General features: G+C 38.2%; 1 protein-coding gene across 6 annotated transcripts in view; it reads left to right on the top strand.

Moving 5' to 3' along the window:
* Window positions 1-21182, top strand: part of CAB39L (calcium binding protein 39 like) — a 155039-nt gene that overhangs the window by 85631 nt on the left and 48226 nt on the right. For 5 of the 6 annotated variants that reach the window (XM_037154577.2, XM_037154572.2, XM_053665374.1 and 2 more), the window contains one exon: window positions 19730-19789. The exons of the other annotated variant lie outside the window; for it this stretch is intronic. In XM_037154577.2, coding sequence (XP_037010472.2) covers window positions 19730-19789 — 60 coding nt within the window. The remainder of the gene's footprint in view (window positions 1-19729; window positions 19790-21182) is intronic. 6 annotated transcript variants of the gene reach the window in all.

Genomic DNA, 21182 nt, shown 5'->3' with positions numbered 1-21182 from the left:
TATGTCTTTTAATAATCACATATTTTCTTATAAACTTTTATCTACTTTGTTATTATATTCCAGTTAAATTTAACCTGACTTAAGCTCTAAATTAAAACATTTTTAACTGTGATAAAATGTACATAAAATTACCATTTTTAGTGTACAGTTTAGTAATTACATATATTCATATTATCATACAGCCAGTCTGTTAAACAACTCTCCATTTCTCTCTCCCTCCAGCCACTGATAGCTACTTTCTACTTTGTTTCTTTGAGTTTGAAAAAAAAAAGTTGCGTAGAGAGCATATTTGAAGATAGTGTAGCTAATTTGTAAACTAAAATACTAGCAGTTATACATTCAATGAATGATGTCCCCTTCAATGTTTCTGTGTTAGAAAACTCATGTACTCATTCTTATGATCCTGCCATTGTTTAGAACTTCAGTGTATTTTGAAACTGGCATCTTTGTTTGTTAACATGTTCACTTTTCAAAGGCATGGCAAATCTTTATTCTTTGAGGGCAGATAATTTTTAGAAACAGCAAAAAATTATTTGACATCCAGATTAGGAAGTTAAGTGGGCAATCAAGTTAGCTAGGACTGTTTTTGGTTTTGGTAATAATTATTGCAATAATTTTAAAAATGAGGTTTTTTGTTTGTTTTGGTTTTTTATTTTTATTTATTTATCTTTAGAAGGGAAGGGAAAGAGAGAGGGAGAGAAATATCAATGTATGGTTGCCTCTCATGTGTCCCCTCCTTGGAACTGGCCTGCAACCCAGGCATGTACCCTGACTAGGAATCGAACTGTGATCCTTTGGTTCGCGGGCCCGTGCTCAGTCCACCGAGGTACACCAGCCAGAGCTAAAAAATAAGTTTTAAAATAAATGAAAGGGACCCTGAATTTCTTCAGTGTCTGACAAATAGGCTCTGAAGGTCATTTTAAAATAAGAATTACAAAAATATTTTAAGCTGGTGACATTACAACATGATTGAAAAAATAAAGTTTTCCTCAACAAAATATTAGCAAACTGAATACAGCACCACATCAAAAAGAGCATACACCATTATTAAGTGGTATTTATTCTAGGAGTGCAAGATTGGTATAACATTTGCATATCAATAAATGTGATTCACCACATAAAATGAAAGATAAAAACCACATGATCGTATCATTTCAATAGATGCAGAAAAAGCATTTGATAAAATCTAGCACCCATTTATGATAAAAACTCTTAGCAAGTAGGAATTGAGGGAACATACCTAAACATAATAAAGGCCATACGTGAAATTTCCACAGCCAGCATCATACTCAACAGGCAAAAACTACAAGCATTCCCCTTAAGATCAGAAACAAGACATGGATGTCTGCTTTTACCTTGTTTAATGAACATAGTACTGGAAGTCCTTAGCAACACAATCAGACAAAAAGAAGAAATAAAAGGCACCTAAATTGGAGAGGAAGAAGTAAAACTGTCTTCATTTGCATATGATGTGGTATTGTGCATGGAGAACCCCAAAGACTCTGCCAAGAAACTGCTAGAACAGATTAATGAGTTCAGCAAAGTAGCAGGATACAAAATTAATATCCAGAAATCAGTTGTATTTTTATAGGCCAATAACAGACTAACAGAAATGTAAATGGAGAAAATAATCCCATTCACATTTGCTTCAAAAAGAATAAAATACCTAGGAATAAACGTAACCAAGGATGTAAGAGACCTGTACTCAGAAAATTATAAGACACTGAAGAAAGAAATTAAAGAAGATACAAATAAATGAAAGTAATACCATGTTCATGGATAGGAAGAATTAACATCATTAAGATGTCCATACTACCCAAAGCAATCTATAGATTCAATGCAATTCCTATCAAGATTCCAATGGTGTATTTCTCAAAACTAGAACAAATATTTCATAAATTTACATGGAACCACAAAAGGCCCCACTTAGCAAAAACAATCCAGAGAAAGAAGAACAAAGTTGGAGAATCATGTTACTTAATATGAAACTATATTATAAGGCCATAGTAATCAAAACAGCATGGTATGGCATAAAAACAGACATACAGATCAATGGAACAGAATCGAAAGCCCAGAAATGAACCCACACTCTTATAGTTGATTAATATTTGACAGAGGAAGAAAGCACATACAATGGACTAAAGATAGTTTATTTAAAAATAGCACTGGGAAAATTAGAAAAATAAAGTGTAGCAAATGAAACTAGACCACCTTCTTACAACACACACAAGAATAAATTCAAAATGGATTAGTGACTTAAATGTTAGACCCCAAACCACAAAAAAGAAAACAGTTCTTCTATCACTGTTCTTCTATCACTGTTCTATGACAGTTCTTCTCAGACGTGGTTTGTAGCAATATCTTATCAGATATATCTCCCCAGACAAGGGAAGCAAAAGAAAAAAAAATAAACAAATTGGACTACATCGAACTAAAACATTTTGCATAGCAAAGGAAATCATCAACAAAATTAAAAGAGAATGGGAGAACATATTCACCAACACATCTAATAAGGGGTTAATACCCAAAATTCATAAGAACTTACAAAACTCAACACCAAAAATACAAACAACCCAATTAAAAAACAAGCAAAGGACCTAAATAGACACTTCTCCAAAAGGGACATTCAGATGGCCAATAAACATATAAAAAGATGCTCAGCATCACTAGCCATCAGAGAGATGCAAATTAAAACTACAGTGAGATATCATCTTACATGTATCAGAATGGCTATAATCAATAAATCAACAAACGAATGCTGGCAAGGATGTGAATAAAGGGCAGTGCCAAAGTGCAACAAGGAGGGTTGCCCTGCTGGTGAATACCTAAGGCCCCGCCCTCTTACAGCTTATCAGGTGTGCCAAGGCAAAGAAATATGGCCCAGATGAAAGAACAGAGGAAAACCTCAGAAAGAGAACTAAGTGATGAGGAAACAGCCAACCTTTCTGATAGCGAATTTAAAGCCCTGGTGGTGATCAAAATGCTCACAGAACTGATTGAGCTTGGTAGAAAAATGAAAAAACAAATGAAGGATATTCCAACTGAAATAAAGCAAAATAGTTAGGGAACCAACAGTGACAGCAAGGAAACCAGAACTCAAAGCAACAATTTGTAACAAAAGAAAAAAATAAACATCCAACTGGAACAGAATGAAGAAACAAGAATTAAAAAAAGTGAAGAGAGACTTACAAACCTCTGGAACAACCTGAAACATTCCAGCATCCGAATTATAGGGGTGCCAGAAGGAGAAGAACAACAGCAAGAAATTGAAAACTTATTTGAACAAAGAATGAAGGAAAACTTGCCCTGTCTGGTGAAGGAAATAGACTTTCAGGAAGCCCAGAGAGTCCCAAAGAAGTTGGACCCAGAGAGGAACGTACCAAGGCACATTATCATTAAGTTACTCAAGATTAAATATAAAGAGAAAATCTTAAATGCAGCAAGAGGTAAGGTGAGAATTACCTACAAAGGAGTGCCCTTAAGGCTATCAGTTGATTTCACAAAAGAAACCTTGTAGGCAAGAAGAGGCTGGAAAGAAGTATTCGGAGTCATGAAAGCAAAATTACTCCATGCAGCAAACCTTTCATTTAAATTGGAAGGGCAGATAAAGTGTTTCCCAGATAAGGTCAAATTAAAGGAGTTCACCAAGCCATTATTATATGAAAGGTTAAAGGGACTTAGATCTAAGAAAAAGAAAATAAAAAATATGAACAGTAAAATGACAACAAACTCCCAACTATCAACAAATGAACCTAAAAGACAAGAAAAGCAACCAAAACTAAAACTAAGCAAACAACTAGACAGGAACAGAATCAGAGAAATGGACAACATATGGAGGGATTTCAGTGGGGAGGGACAAGGAAGGAATAGGGTGGGAAAAGTACAGGGAAGAAGAAGCATGATTAGTAGGCATAAAATAGACAGGGAGAGATAAAAATGCTACAGGAAACAGAGGACTCAAAGAACTTATATGTACAATCCATGGATATGAACTAAGGTGGGGGGAATGCTGGAGGGTTGGGGGGCAGGGCATGGAGGGAAAATGGGGAAAACTGTAATAGCATAATCAATTAAAAACACTTTCAAAAAGAATGAAAAAATAAACTGAACTAACAAGCAAAATGGAGACAGACTCACAGAGAGCACAATGACGGATAAGGTGGAGGACATGTTAGGGGATGGAGGGATTGAGCAAAAAGTAAAAATGACTCATGGAAGTGGACAATGGTGGGGTAATTGCTTGGGAAAGGGTATAAGGAGACTAAATGGTAATGGAAAAGATACAATTAGAAAAAGGAAAAAATAGCTTTTCAAGTTGATTATAAAATGGACATGACATTAATTTTTTTTTTAATTTCAAAATTTGACACTTTTTCATTTATTACTACTCCTATCATATCCTACGTCATTAAGTATAAGGGGGATATTGCCAAAGGACCTAGCTGTAGTACTCAGCCCATAGAAGGCCTTTTACAAATGTCAGTTCTTTTTCTTTTTTTTTTTACAATTAATTTTATTTAGTTTTTTTCAAGTACAGTTTTTTGTCTAATTTTCCCATCCCAGCCTCTCCCACCCCTTGCTCCCCACCTCCCTCCCATTTCCACCCCCCTTAGTTCTCGTCCCTGTGTCCTTCCTATTTGTTCCTCCAAATCCCTCCCCCTTTTTCCCCTTAACTTCCCTTCCTTCTCCCCTCTGGTCACTATCCCCTTGTTCTCTATTTCAGTGTCTTTGTTTTTTTTTTTTTTCTGCTTGCTTGTTTGTTTTGTTGTTTAGCTTCCTGTTAAAGGTGAGATCATATGGTATTTGTCTTTCAGCACCTGGCCTATTTCACTCAGCATAATGCTTTCCAGTTCCATCCATATTGTTGCAAAAGGTAGTAGCTCCTTCTTGCTCTCTGCCGCATAGAATTCCATTGTGTATATGTACCACAATTTTTTGATCCATGCATTTACTGATGGGCATCTAGGTTGCTTCCAACTCTTGGCTATTGTAAATTGTGCTGCTATGAACATTGTGGTGCATAGGTTCTTTGATATTGATGTTTTAGGATTCTTAGGATATAATCCCAGCAGTGGAATTGCTGGGTCAAAAGGCAGGTCCATTTTTATTTTTTTGAGAAAATTCCATACTGTTTTCCATAATGGTTGTACCACTCTGCAATCCCACCAACAGTGGACTAGGGTCCCCTTTTCCCCACAACCTCTCCAACATTTGTTGTGTGTTGCTTTGTTTATGATAGCCATCCTGACTGGTGTAAAGTGCTATCTCATTGTGGTTTTAATTTGCATATCTCTGGTAGCTAACGATATTGAGCACCTCTTCATGTGTCTCTGAATGTACTGTATGTCCTCCTTGGAGAAGTGTTTGTTCAAGTCCTTTTCCCATTTTTTAATTGTGTTGGGTGTCTTCTTAGAGTGGAGTTGTGTAGGTTCTTTGTATATTTTGGAGATTAAACTTTTGTCTGAGGTATCATTGGCAAATATGTTTTCTCATACAGTTGGTTGTCTTGCTAATTTAATACTGTTTTCTTTAGCCACGCAGAAGCTTTTTATTTTGATGAGATCCCATTCTTTTCTTTACATTCCTTGCTCGAGGGGACATATCAGTAAAGAAGTTGCTGCATGAAATATCTGAGATTTTCTTGCCAATGTTCTCCTCTAGGACTTTCATGGTGTCACAACTTACATTTAAGTCTTTTATCCACCTTGAATTTATTTTGGTGTATGGTGTAAGTCTGTGCTCAAGTTTCATTTTTTTGCGCGTGGCTGTCCAGTTCTCCCAACACCATTTGCTGAAGAGGCTATCTTTACTCCATTTTATGTTACTGTCCCCTTTGTTGAACATTAATTGACTGTAGAGAGTTGGGTTGATTTCTGGGCTCTCTGTTCTGTTCCATTGGTCTATGTGCCTGTTTTTATGCCAGTACCAGGCTGTTTTGATTACAGTGGCCTTGTAATACAGTTTGATATCAGGTATTGTGATCCCCCCCTACTTTGTTCTTCTTTCTCAAAAGAGCAGCTGCTATTCGGGCTCGTTTATGGTTCCATATAAATTTTTGAAGTGTTTGTTCTATGTCTGTGAAATATGCCATTGGTACTTTAATAGGTATTGCATGGAATCTGTATATTGCTTTGGGTAGTATGGACATTTTGATGATGTTAATTCTTCCAATCCATGGACAAGGTATATATTTCCATTTGTTTGTGTCTTTCTTGATTTCTTTCTTCAGGGCTGTGTAGTTTTCTGCATACAGGTTTTTTACCTCCTTAGATTTATTCCCAGAAATTTTATTTTTCTTTTTGCTATATCGAATGGGATTTTTTTCCTTGATTCCTGCTTCTGCTGATTCACTGTTGGTATACAAAAATGCCTTTGATTTCTGGATATTGACTTCGTATCCTGCTGTTTTGCCAAATTCATTAATTAGTTCGAGCAGTTTTTGGGTAGAGTCTATAGGATTTTCCATGTACACTATCATGTCATCTGCGAACAGTGACAGTTTTGCTTCCTCCTTTCCTATTTGGATGCCTTTTATTTCCTTTTCTTGCCTGATCACTGTGGGTAAGACTTCCAATACTATATTGAATAGAAGTGGTGACAGTGGACATCCTTGTCTTGTTCCTGATCTTAGTGGAAAAGCTTTTAGTTTTTTCCCATTGAGTATGATATTGGCTGTAGGTCTCTCATATATGGCCTTTATTATTTTGAGAAATGCTCCCTGTATTCCCACTTTGCTGAGTGTTTTTATCATAAATGGATGTTGTACCTTATCAAAAGCTTTTTCCGCATCTATTGATATGATCATGTGATTTTTGTCTTTGCTTTTGTTTATGTGATGTATTACATTTACTGAATTGCGAATGTTGAACCATCCTTGCATCCCTGGGATGAATCCCACTAGGTCATGGTGTATGATCTTTTTGATATATTGTTGGATGCGATTTGCCAATATTTTGTTGAGGATTTTAGCATCTATGTTCATCAGCGATATTGGCCTGAAGTTTTCTTTCTCTGTTGTGTCTCTATCTGGTTTTGGAATTAAGATGATCCTGGCTTCATAAAAAGAATTTGGGAGTTCTCCATCCTTCTGGATTTTTTGGAATAGTGTGTGGAGAATAGTGGTTAGCTCTTCCTTAAATGCTTTGTAGAATTCTCCTGTGAAACCATCTGGTCCAGGGCTTTTGTGTGATGGGAGTTTTTTGATTACTGCTTCAATTTCTTTTGCTGTTATTGGTGTATTTAGATTTTCTGCTCCTTTTTCACTGAGTTTCGGAAGATTGTATTTTTCTAGGAATGTGTCCATTTCCCCTAGGTTTTCAAATCTTGGCATACAGTTCTTCATAGTAATTTCTTACAATCCCTTCTATTTCTGTGGTATCAGTTGTAATCTCTCCTCTTTCATTTCTGATTGTGTTTATTTGTGTCCTCTATCTTCTTTTCTTGATGAGCCTACTTAAAGGCTTGTCTATTTTGTTTATCTTCTCAAAGAACCAACTCTTGGATTCATTGATCCTTAAAATTGTGCTTTTAGTTTCTATGTCATTTAATTCTGCTCTAATCTTGGTTATTTCCTTCCTTCTGCTTGCTCTGGGCTGTCTTTGTTGTTGTTCCTCGAGTTCTTGCAGGAGTAGGGTTAGGTTGTTTGTTTGAAATGTTTCTATGTTCTTTAGGTAGGCCTGTATTTCTATGAACTTCCCTCTCAGGACTGCCTTTGCTGTGTCCCATAAGTTTTGGGTTGTTGTGAGATCATTTTCATTTGTTTCCAGAAACGGTTTGATTTCTTCCCTAATTTCATTCTTGACCCATTCATTGTTTAATAGCATACCATTCAGTCTCCATGATTTTGGGTTCTTTGGGTTTTTTTCTTTGGGGTTGGTTTCCAATTTCAGTCCCTTGTGGTCAGAGAAGATGCTTGGTATGATTTCAATATTCTTGAATTTGTTGAGGCTTGTTTTGTGTCCTATCATGTGGTCTATCTTTGAAAATGTTCCTTGAAAAGAATGTGTATTTAGCTTCTTTGGGATGAAGGGCGCTATATATATCAGTTAAGTCCATTTCATCTCGGGTGTTGTTTAATGCCACAATGTCTTTGTTGATAATTTGTTTGGAAGATCTGTCCATTTTTGGTAGTGGGATGTTAAAATCCCCTGTATAATTATGTTGCTGTCAATATCTTTCTTGAAGTCCTCTAAGATTTTCTTGATATATTTGGGTGCCCCTATGTTTGGTGCATATGTGTTTACAATGTTAATGTCTTCTTGGTGGGTTCTTCCCTTGAGTATAATGAAGTGACCTTCTGGGTCTTTCTTTATGGCCTTTTTTTTGAAGTCTATTTCGTCCGATATGAGAATTGCTACCCCAGCTTTTTTTTCTTGTCCGTTTGCTTGGAAAAATTTGTTTCCAGCCTTTCACTTTTAGTCTGTGATGGTCTTTTGTTCTGAGGTGGGTCTCTTGTAGGCAGCATATGTGTGGGTCATGCTTTCTTATCCATTCAGCTATTCTGTGTCTTTTGATAGGAGCATTTAATCCATTTACGTTTAAGGTTATTTTTGATAGGTACTTATTCATTGCCATTTTTGTACCTGTGTTCCTCTCTGTCTCCCTCTTATCCTTCCTTCCCTTAAAGCAGTTCTTTTAGTATTTCTTGTAGAGCTGGTTTGGTGGAGGCGTATTCTTTTAGGCTTCTTTTGTCTTGGAAGCTCTTTATTTGGCCATCTGTCTTGATTGAGAGCCTTGCTGGGTAAAGTAGCCTTGGTTGTAGGCCTCTGGTTCTCATTACTTGGAATATTTCTTGCCATTCTCTTCTTGCTTGAAGTGTTTCCATTGAGAAGTCAGTAGCTAACCTTATTGGGGCTCCCTTGTATGTTATTTCTTTTTTCTCCCTTGCTGCCTTTAAGATTCTCTCTTTGTCTTGGAATTTTGCCATTTTGATGATGATGTGTCTTGAAGTGGGCCTCCTTGGGTTCCTCTTGATTGGGACTCTCTGTGGTTCCTGGATTTGTGAGACTTTTTCTCTTATCAAATTTGGGAAATTTTCTCTCATTACTCGTTCAAATACGTTTTCTATCTTTTGTTCTTCTTCTCTTTCTGGTATTCCTATTATTTGGATATTATTACATTTCATATTGTCTTGCATTTCTCTTAATCCCTCTTCATTCTTTCTGACCCTCTTTTCATTTTCTTGCTCTTTCTGTGAGATGCTTTCTACCTTGTCCTCCAACTCACTAATCCTATCCTCCGCTTCATCGATCCTGATTTTGATTCCTTCTACTGTGTTCTTCAGGTCCAAAATTATATTTTTCATTTCCTCTTGTCTCTTGCTGATAATTTCCATTTCATTTTTCATGTTGCTGTAGTTTGCAGAGAGATCATTGTAGTTCCCCTGTAGTTTCTGGTAGTTCACTGTGAGCTCTTTGAACTTCGTAATAACCAGTGCTTTGAATTCACTATCTGATAGTTGATCAGCCTCTGTTTCATCTAACATTCTTTCTGAAGTTTCTGCTTGTTCTTTCTTTTGGGGATTGTTTCTTTGTCTTCCCATCGTTTGAGACTCTTCTTGTTAGTCTCTGCTTCTAAAATTGATCTGTTCTGAAACCCTGGTTTTATGGTGTGAACCTCTATGGTATGATCCTTGTGAAGTTCAGTGGTGCAGACTCCTTGAAGTTGCTTGATGTTCTTCGTCTCCACCTACTCTCATGCTGTTCCTTGCGCTGGTCCCTGAGTTGGTCACCTACCACTGCTGAATGTCTCGGCTCTAGTAGCCGCCTCCTCAAGCACCCAGGCCCGTTACTACGGCAGCAGCACAGGGGCTGAGAACTTCCCGGCTCCCGTAGCTCGCTCCTCAGGGCCCAGGCCTGTCTCTATGGCGGCGTCACAGGGGCCTTTGGTGTCCCAGCTCCTGCAACTGACCCTTCCGTTGCCCAGGCCGGTAGCTATGGCATCGGCACAGGGGCCGAGAATGTCCCAGCTCCGGTTCCTGACTCCTCTGTCTCCCAGGACCATCACAGGGGCTTGGAGTGTCCAGCTCCCTTACCTTACTCCCCGGCTCCCAGGCCTGTTGCTCTGGGGGCAGCTCGGGGGCCACGTGAGACCCAGCTTCAGTAGCTGACTCTTCCGCTGTCTGGTGTTTCAGCATCCGTCACAATCTCTGGACTTTTAATTTCATAAATGCTGGGTAACCGATGGTTTATTGTGCTGTTTCTCTATAGATCTGCCAGGATTTTCACCCATGAGTACAGGAGCTAGCATCAGCTCCATCTTACTCCGTCACCATCTTCCCAGCATCCTCTGGACATGACATTTAAATGTACATAATCTAATTTATTTCTTTAACAGTATGTCAGCAATTTACTTGTTCTATTTACATAAGTCAAATTTACTTCTACTTTTTAAGATACAAATATACTTATATTTATTCTTTTTTTTTAGAGTATATTGTTTTTTATTAATGCTTTCATAAACATTACTAAATACCTGAATTTGTATTAGTTAGGCCCTAAGTATAGCTCTTGCCATTGGTTACATTCTGTGTATTCATAAATTTCATAAACCATAGTCCAAATTTTAATTTCATTATTCCTCTCTTGGTTGATTTATACTTGATATTTACAAATATACTTATATTTATTCTTAATTAGTAATTACTTAACTGTAACCCATGTATGACTTTTGATTTATGTATTATAAGTATATATTTAACAATATTGACATAGTTTATATACTAATAATATTCATGTATACTTTAATCTTATTGCTATAAATAAGATATTAGCAATAATCTTATTGCTATAAACTATTTGAAAGTTGACCAAATGATAAATTGTTTCTAATAGCTCTCCAGAGGTAGAGAAAGGTGAAAACAGTAGTTTGCTGTACTGAGAAGTAAATATTATCTATAGACCAGGATTTACTCAGCCTTTTCTGAGAAGATTCCTATAATCTATTAAAAGGTATATTGGGTCCCATGTTGGAGGAAGTGTGAGAGAGTGTCAGAGATCAGAAAGACTCAAGGAAAGGATGAGATTAGAGTGGAGTAGGAAGAAGGGAGAACCTCAGGAGAAGAAAACTTGGTGAAAGGAAAGGAATGTAGTGGGTTCCACATGTAGACAGGGCCTGCAGGCTGGGCAGCCAGAGGGCTTCTGTGATTAAGAAAAGAAAACACTGGTAAGTGGATTTCACGTAGAAGATATGCTGGTGAAACAGTAGGCAAGGCTGAGTAGCTGCCTTGGAAAATGTCTGTAAAAGGAACCAAGATATCTCTGGAAATATAATGAAACAAGGAAAGTTGAATTCACATGAACTGTCAGAGAGAATCCTATTTGAGCATGACAGTTTATTGGGGGACTTTTTCTTTCTTTCTTTTTTTTTTTTTTTTACTAACAGGGTATACAGGTTTGTTTGGGACCAGGGCTGAATTGCATGAGACAATAGAGCAAAGGTGATGCAGTGCCATCATCTCTAAAAGCTTGAGCTAATTCTGAAGTACAATATTAATCTATTGAATAGAATCTGGGTTTGAAGGGAGGATGGTCAGGTTTTCAACATGTATCCATCCAGTTCTGCCTGCTCTCTAGATTCTCTCTGAGAAATCAGAGGGTTGAAGAAGAGCCCATCCCTGGAAGTTTGGGATAGATGGAAAGGGGCAAGGGCAAAAAAGAAAAGGGAAGAAGGAATTAGAGAGAAGACAAAGGTGTAAAGAAAGGAAGAAGAAAGTGAAAAAGAACAGCAAGGAATTAGGGGAAGGAAGGAAAAGATAGAGAAGAAAGGGTTGGGGACAGGCTCTAAAAAGAATTGACTGGTGGGTGGGGAGAAGGGGCGGGGGGCAGCATACCTGGACGGAAGCTCAGAGTGCTGTGAAACCCCAGGAGACTTCCATTTCACAGGCCTCTCAGTCTTACCCAGCAAAACAAAATGGTACAATGGCTGCAGAAGAACCCCACGCTCAAAAAGAGTATATGTAGAACACATGGTAAGAGGGGCCTTAGTGCACCAGATATGAAGAATGACATTTAATACTGAGAATTATTCCATTTCTTTCTAGCAAAATGTTTGTGCCTAAACATCTACAGAGATGTTTTCTATTAATAGATACTGTAGTCCTGATTTTTCTCTTTTCTATCTGATGGTTGCTGTCATGGAAACAGGTTACTTTAAAAAAATGAGACTTCCCAAATAATTATAAACATAGTTTGAATTTTAATGAAGGAAAAAATATACATGAATATGTATTTCAGAAATTTCCCAAGATTTTTCAATATTTAATAAAATAAACTATACTTGATGATAATGTCTTGCCATCATATGTTCAGCCCAATTTAATTTACAGGGCAATATTGAATCAAAGAATTCTAATGTTTTGATTTGTTATTTGAGCATACTTTTCATTGAACTTAAGTCCTTAGCAATCTAAGTAACTTGAAAAGTTTTTTAGTATACTAACAACATTGGAAATGCCAATTTTCTTTATTTTTTCAAAATTCTATGGTTAATATATGTAACCATGACCATAAGTCACTTTTAAAGTTAATGGTTTCAAGTAGTTTTGTTTGTGTATTTGGTTTGGATTTAGTTTGTTTTTATACTAGTTTGGGCTTTTGTTTTTAACCTCGTAGGTGAACCTTTTTTGTTTTGAGTTCCAAGATGACTTCTGCCCAGTTTAGTCATAATGTTTTAACATTGTTAGTTTATGTTTTTGTCATGATATTATCTACAAATTGTCCTTTCCCAAAAAAGATTTCTTACAACCACATTTTTTAAATTCCCCCTGTGAGAATCAGCATGATTGAATTTGTTTGAATTTTATCTCTATCACTTTACTAGCTTTATGTCCTTGAGCAAGTTAGTTTACCTTTGAGGTTGATTTTTTATATATGCAAGATGAAGAAAATAATGCCTGCTTTGTGGAGTTGTGAAGATTATAAATAATGTATGTGTACCCTTGGCTGGGTAGCTCAGTTGGCTAGAGCATCTTCCCAATATACCAAGGTGGCAGATTTGATCCCCAGTCTGGCACATACAAGAATTAACCAATGAATGAGTGCATAAATAAATGGAACAACACATTGATGTTTCTCTCTCTCGCCCTGTCCCTCCCTCACTCGCTGTCTCTCTAAAATCAATAAATAAAATTTTTAAAAAAGAAGTAATGTGTGTAAAGTACTCAGCACACAACAGCACATAGTAAGTGCAGCTGCTGCTGGCAGATTGGTGTCATCTCTACCACTGTATGTGTGTTTTAACTCCACTTACCACTGAAATGTTTCTCAACATCATATTTGTTTTGGAGTTTTTTCTTGCATTTATTTTTAAAGCATATACTCAAGACTATGCAAAACTTAGTCCTATCAAACAGAATTGTTAGGAGGTGAGATGAACTATTTCAAATAATTTTTTAAATTTTAAATTCATTGTCCTGACTCATGTGACTCGGTTCATCATCATCCTGCAAAGCAAAAGGTCACCTGTTCAATTCCCAGTCAGGGCACATGCCTGGGTTGTGAGTTTGGTCCCTGGTTGGGGTATCTGTGAGAGGCAACTGATCAATGTCTTTCTCTCATATCAGTGTTTCTCTTCCTTTCTCCTTCTCTTCCCCTCTCTCAAATAAACAAACAAATAAATCTAAATTATTTAAAATTTCAACTTTATTTACAATTTTCTGCTTTTTTCTTTTTTTAAATATATTTTATTGAATATGCCATTACAGTTGTCCTATTCCCCCTCTTCATTTCCCTCCACCCTGCACACCCCTCACCCACCATTCCCCCCTTTTGTTTATGTCCATGTGTCACAAGTTCTTTAGATTCTATATTTCCCATACTATTCTTGCCCTCCCCCCTATTTTCTACCTACCGTCTATGCTACTTATTCTCTGTACCTTCTCTCCCTTCTCCTCTTCCCACTCCCCTGTTGCCAGTCCTCCATGTGATCTTCATTTCTATGGTTCTGCTCCTGATCTAGCTGTCCTCTCAGTTTGCTTTCGTTTTAGGTGTGGTTGTTAATAACTGTGAGTTTGTTGTCCCTTCACTGTTCCTATTTTTTATCTTCTTTTTCTTAGATAAGTCCCTTTAACATTTCATATAATAAGGGCTTGGTGATGATGAACTCCTTGCATTTGATCTTATCTGAGAAGCACTTTATCTGCCCTTCCATTCTAAATGAAAGCTTTGCTGGATAGAGCAATCTTGGATGTAGGTCTTTGGATTTCATGACTTGGAATACTTCTTTCCAGCCCCTTCTTGCCTATAAGGTCTCTTTTGAGAAATCCACTGACAGTCTGATGGGAACTCCTTTGTAGGTGACTGTCCCCTTGTCTCTTGCTGCTTCTAGGATTCTCTCCTTCATTTTAATCTTGGCTAATGTAATGATGATGTGCCTTGGTGTGTTCCTTCTTGGGTCCAACTACTTTGGGACTCTCTGAGCTTCCTGGATTTCCTGGAAGTCTATTTCCTTTGGCAGATTGGGGAAGTTCTCCTTTGTTATTTGTTCAAATAAGTTTTCCACTTGTGGCTGTTCCTCTTCCCCTTCTGGTACCCCTATAATTCGGATGTTGGAGCGTTTAAAGATGTCGTGGAGGTTCCTAAGCCTTTCCTCATTATTTTGAATTCTTGGTTCTTCATTGTTTTCTGTTTGGTCATTTTTTTCTTCCTTCTGGTCCACTCCCTTGATTTGAGTCTCAGTTTCCTTTCCATCACTATTGGTTTCCTGTCCATTTCCCTTCATTTCAACTAGTTTAGCTTTCATTTGTTCCTCTAATTTGTGACTAAAATCAACCAGTTTTGTAAGCATCCTGATCACCAGTGTTTTGAACTGTGCATCTGATAGGTTGGCTATCTCTTGGTCACTTAGAAGTATTGGCTCTGGGGCTTTGAGCTGTTCTTGAGTCATAATGTTTTGTTCTGTTCGCACCTGTTATGTATGAGGGGCAGAGCCTTAGGTGTTCAGCAGGGTGGATCACAAATGTTACTAGGTTGTGACACTGTATATGGGGGCAGGGTCAGAAAGGGGCAATGGCATTTGTTCTGCTCTCTCTCAGATTTCTGTCCCCTCTGCCACTTCCCACAAGCAAATTGGGCCCTTCTGTTGCTGGTTCCAAGGTGTGTGGGCTTGTGTATTCTCCAGGACCCTGTGGGTTTCACCAATGAACTCTCCCAGCACCTTGACCCCGAAAGTCTTTCCAGTTGGTGCTGTTAGGCTCTAATTCCCATTGCTGGGGCCCTAGCCTGAGCGTTCTGTCTCATTGTTTGCTCCTTCGCTTGGTTTATCTGCACTCGAATGTGTGACCGCAGTCAGCTAGCCACCTTGCAACTTCACTGAGTCTGCCTGTTGCCACCCCATGCCTAGCATCTGCCAAGCACCGCTTGCGCTCCCGGGTCAGTCAGCCCGATCTTTTCTGCCTGACCCCGCTCTGCCGCTGACTCCACCCCTCTTACCAGTCTGGCTGAGTAGTTCGTTGTTGTCAGACTCCCGTACAGTTCAATTTTCTGTGTTTTGGCTGCATTTTGTTATCAAAACTTTGTTGTCTTTAAACTTGTTTGTGCGAGGAGGCACAGTGTTTCCACCTACGCCTCCATCTTGGCCGACAGTCCTGCTTTTTTCTTTTGGGTAAAATCCTAGCTAGTTTCTTTTTGTCCTGCTCAGTTACATGTTCTATAATAATGCTGCAATTATATTTACCTATGTATTATGTGTATGTATGCACATGTGTATGTTTAGCAGGTCCTTGAATAATGTCATTTTATTCAGTGTTTCATTCTGATATTGATGAGATGGTATAAGAACTTAACTCTTGTTTGTATCAATTAGCCTATGGTAAAATTGGTTTATTATATGTTGTTTCACTTGAAGTCATAGAACCTATTGACAGTGTTAAGTGAGGACTTATTGTATATACTTGCTATAATCTTTTGAGTTTTGTGCATATATTTATTATGCACATAAATGTTAGGGTATATCTATGAATATATAACATATACACACTTAAGTGTAAGAGTGTGTGTGTGAAAGAGAATGAAATTATTTATTGACAGTATCCATTATATACATGTGCTGGAGGAATTCTACCATATTATATTCTTCTATTATTGAATTCTTAAGTTACTTCAAGTTTTTTTCCCTTTAGAACTTAAAGGAGCTGCCACTAACAGAACTCCCTCCTGATTCCTTTCTGTGATGAAACACTCATGTGTAGTGAACGAAAAACTTTTCCAGGCAGCATTCATCAGTAGAGTACATTCTGCATTGCTACTAGCACTGCTCGTGCAGGTCCTGTGGCAGACGGAAAGCATGGGCCTAATACTGGAGGCTGACAACGTGTAGCAAGGGGTCAGCTCCCATGGGTGCAACAATCCACAGTGTCTGTTGCAGCCCATGGAGAGAGCCACTTTTAAATAACATGGGTCATCTCAGAAAATCAATGATATTGCTCAGGAGCTTTAGGGAAGGGCTTGTCTGAAAACTGGGTATCCCAAATATCTACCTAGAAAAAGATTAGGGACCCTAAAGGATGCTGTGGACTACTTTACTCTCTCAGGGGTCCCCTGATAGAGGAATAGTTCAAATTTTGACTTCAGACAGTCCAGGAATGTATACTTGTAGAGGGTTTCCCATTTTAAAATTCCAGTTCCAGAACAGTACTGAATGTGCTCCTAGAAGAAAAAGGTACCTCATTTCCACTAATAGGCCCAATGGTCAATCAACTTGTGACAATAAGTAATATGAAATGAAAATCTGTTTTTGAACTTGAGAATTATAGTGCAAAATGCTTTAAATATTTTACATTTTATTAAAATTGAAATAGGTGGGTTTTACCATTGCTGCTGCCTTCTTTTCTCTGTGAGATTATTGTATCTTCTATATGCTTTTAGGAAGTTTTAATTAAATATGTATTAAAGTATAAGAATTTCTTTTGGAAAACTTTAAAATTCTTGTTAGGTTTTTTATTAAAATTTGCATGATATGTGAACAAGGTATTTAGCCTCTAAGCATATAAAAGGGATTATTAAGTGAGGCTTATTTTCTTTCCACATTAAGGTAAATTCAGGGTATCTTTTAGGTATAACTTGGAGAGTTCAAATATTCCTTTATGCTTTGCCCAAAAGCATAACTCTCCTTGAGAGTTATGTCTGTAATATTGGGTTGCTTGTCTTCAACTCTGAGAGGGTGTGTTAGGCTATTTAATAACTGCACATTACCTCACAGCCTATTAACCCCAGAACATGACGATACTGAAATGGCCCTGCTAAGTGCTATTCTTGTGCTTCCCAGCATCCTAGGCACCTCTATTTGATTTTTTAAAAGATTTTGTTTGTTTGTTTGTTTGTTTGTTTGTTGAAGGAGGAAGAAAGAGGGAGAGAAACATCAATGTGTAAGAGATGCATACTTCTATTGCCTCTCACAGATCCCTAACTAGGGACCTGGCCTACAACCAAAGCACATGCCCTGACTAGGAATCAAACCAGCAACCTTTCAGTTCACAGGCCAGTATTCAGTCCACTGAGCCAAACCAGCCAGGTCCTAGGCACCTCTATTTTAAAAGTGGTTAAGCTATGGCTTGGGGGGAACTTAGGGGGTAGAGGTATCAAGCAAAAATGTAAAAGTACTCATACACGAGAAACAGTATGGAGATAGCAGGGAGAGGGGAGTTTAATGGGGCTAAATGGCAGTGAAAGAATACAATTAAAAAAATAGGCTCCCAGTCAAGATGGAGGCACAGGTAAGCACAGCTCACCTTGCACAACCACATCAAAATTGAAACTAAACTGTAGAACTATAATCATACAGAACTATTATAAATCAAGTTGAATAAAAGTCTGGGAACTATGGAATTAGAGAAACCATATCCAACCAGACTGGTAGGAGTAGAGACGTGGAAACAGCTGGTCCCACATCCACATGTGGTGGATAAAAATTTAGGAGGGATATGTCATGAGAAAGGAGTCCCAGCTCCCCAGCCCCCCAGCCCATGGTTCCAGTGTCAGGAAGATAAGTCCCCATAACTTCTGGCTGCAACCACCAGCAGGGATTGAGTTAATGGAAGAAACTTCTGGAGTCCCAAGAAGTTCCTCTTAAAGAACCCAGATGTGTATTTACTCAGTCACTTCCTCTGAGCTCCAGCACTAGAGTAAGCAGCTTAAAAGGCACCCGTGGCATACAGGGAGGAACTGAAATGTCTGGCATCAAGGGGAGAGCTGGGGCCAGCTCTCTCACAGACAGGAAGGTGGGCAGAGGTCATTGTCCCTTTTCTGAACCCACCCCCAACAGAGCCAGCAGGTTCATGCAATATCTGAAACTCCATTTACCTGGCTAACACTGTTAGCCCTGCTCTGGAAATCCCCTGAGACTCCATCTACCTAACTTATGGGCCCACCCAAGCTGTTAACAGTGACTTCTTTGGGACTCTCTGAGCTTCCTGGACTTCTTGGAAGTCTATTTTCTTTGCCAGATTGGGGAAGTTCTTCATTATTTGTTCAAGTAAGTTTTCCACTTGTTGCTGTTCCTCTTCCCTTTCTGGTACCCCCATAATTTGGATGTTGGAACCATCCAGGACATGTTAAAGATGTTGTGGAGGTTCCTAAGCCTCTCCTCATTATTTTGAATTCATATTTCTTCATTCTCTTCTGTTTGGTTATTTCGTTCTTCCTTCTGGTCCACTCCATTGATTTGAGTCCCAGTTTCCTTTCCATCACTATTGTTTCCCTGTGCATTTTGCTTCATTTTACTTAGTGTAGCCTTCATTGATTCATCTAATTTGTAACCAAAATCAACCAATTCTGTGAGCATCCTGATCACCAGTGTTTTGAACTGTGCATCTGAGAGGTTGGCTCTCTCTTGGTCGCTTAGAAGTATTGACCCTGGGACTTTAATTTGTTTTGTTTGAACCATAATTTTTTTGATCTGGTCATGCCTATTACATATGAGGGTTGGAGCCTTAGGTGTTCACCAGAGCAGGACAACCCACATCGCTGGGTTGTGACACTGTATGTGGGGGCAGAGTCAGAGAAGGAACAATGGTGCTTGCTCTGCTTTCTCTCAGATTTCAATCCTCTCTGCTGCTTCTCACAAATAAGTTGGGCCCTTCTGGTGCTGGTTCCCAGGTGGGTGGGCTTGTGTATGTTCTAGGACCTCGTGAGTCTCTCCAGTGAACTCTCCTGTGAGGCTGGGAGGCTCTCACAGCACCTTAATGCTCACAAGAGTTTTCAATCAGTGCTTTTAAGCTTTATTTCCCATCACTGGGGCCCTGGGTTATGGTCTGTCTCATTGCCCATTTTTGCCTGGCTTATCTTCGTGCAAATGTGTGTCCATGGTCAGCCAGCTGCCTGTGCACCTCACTGGGTTGGGTCTGCTTGTTTCGTCCCCACGCCTGGGTCTGCCAACCACTACTTTTCCTGCCTCGACCCCTCTCTACCAGCTGCCAAGTCCGCCCCTCTTACCAGTCTGTATGAATGGTTCACTGTCAGACTTCTGTACTGTTCAGTTTTCTGTCTGTTCTGGTTGTTTTTGTTTCTATATCTTTGTTGTCCTTAAATTTCGTTGTGTGAGGAGGTATAGTGTTTCCACCTACACCTCCATCTTGGTCAGAAGTTGGAAATAATTTTTGATGTAAATAAAAAATTTTTAATGAAATTTTTGTATGTTTCAAATTAATAGACTTATTAAATATTAGAAGGAAAAGAAATATTTTTAAAATTCATTAGTTATAATAATTTTGTTTCACTTGGCTGTTCTTTTCCAGGATTTACTAACTCGACATAAAGTATTGGTAGCAGAATTCTTAGAACAAAATTATGACACTGTAAGTAGAAGTTATGTTTTTTAAGTTTTTACTTCATTCTTTCACTCCCTCTCTCCCTTCCTCCCTCTCTCAGGTCTATGAGCACTCACTGCTGTTCACGATCTACAGTAGAACCAACCATATCAACTAAACAGCTAATTTGTCTATTGCCTGGAAGCCAGGCCATCAGGAAACTTTAGGGAAAATTGAAGATGGCTAGCACATCAGGGCTTTCTCATTTTTTCATTCTCTTCTTATTGTTGTGCTCTGGAGCTCCAGGAAACACCTAGCATCTGTTCACTTTAATCTTGACTAAAGAGCATTCATGTTGCCCTTAACAGCCAGTAGGTAGTAGCTCTTTCAAATAGAACACCCACCCTTACTAAGATGAATCATTTTGCCTGGTTGATAATTAGTTCCACTTACTAGTAGACAAACCAAAATATTTCTGTCTTCCAACTTCCTTCTGTAATGGTGAAGCCAACTCATCCTTTTGAGATTTGGATGAAATGTGATGCTTCTAAGAAGGTTTCCCTAATCACACCCTCACACACACACAGTCACTCACACACACACACTTTCTCTCCCTCTTTGCCTCCCTCACCAACCCTTCTCTCACTTTTCAGATTGTATTATTATGGTGTGTTTGTATCTTCCTAGTTTTTTCTTGGTCTCTCTGAGAGGAAGGAACCTTATCTGTTAAACACAGCGATTCAGGGTGCAGTTTAAATTAAGAATTAGCAATATAATTATGAAATCAAGATGTTTTTCATGTCCTAAAATTATCAAGAAAATATTTGTTACATCAGTTGGAATACTTTGATCTAAATGTAAACCATGAAAGAATAGTTCTTATTGCCAGAGGTGTCCCAAAGCTTCAAGACTAAAAGAAAATGGCCTATTTTTAATCTATGAAATGAACTGTTATTAGAGTTTTGTTGTTTAATAATTATAGATTCTAGCAGGAATTTCAAATAAAGACTCATTAGATGTTACATTTATAATAAATGAAAATAAAAGAGGGCTAAGATAGTTTATGACAAAACTTGCAGTATCAACTTCTAATCTTTTCTATAGAATTAGTAAGGTAAATGTGCGATAATGCTTTGAAATTAGAGATAATACACAACAATTTGAGAGACCATGAAGTCATTCTCTTTGACCCCTTATTTATCTAATTTTGTCTTTGTATCTGTAGTTACTTCTTGTGTAACTTAGTAGTTTCACAGACACTGAGCCAGCTGCACTGACCTTGAACACTGGCTCTGAGAACATATGTTCCCTCAAACATTTCATACTTCTTGAGTTTCTTGTTTCTTTTTTTTTCTTTTTTAGCAGTAAACCACCAAACTGGAGCACATGATACATGACTCTAAAATAATGAAACTAGTAGCTTCAGAAGTCAAATAATACC

The sequence above is a fragment of the Artibeus jamaicensis genome, unplaced genomic scaffold, assembly GCF_021234435.1.
Source record: "Artibeus jamaicensis isolate MK-2021 breed Jamaican fruit bat unplaced genomic scaffold, CSHL_Jam_final contig_410, whole genome shotgun sequence".
NCBI lineage: Eukaryota > Metazoa > Chordata > Mammalia > Chiroptera > Phyllostomidae > Artibeus > Artibeus jamaicensis.
The sequence above is the reverse complement of the archived record's forward strand: the minus strand, read 5'-3'. Positions and strand labels throughout refer to the sequence as shown.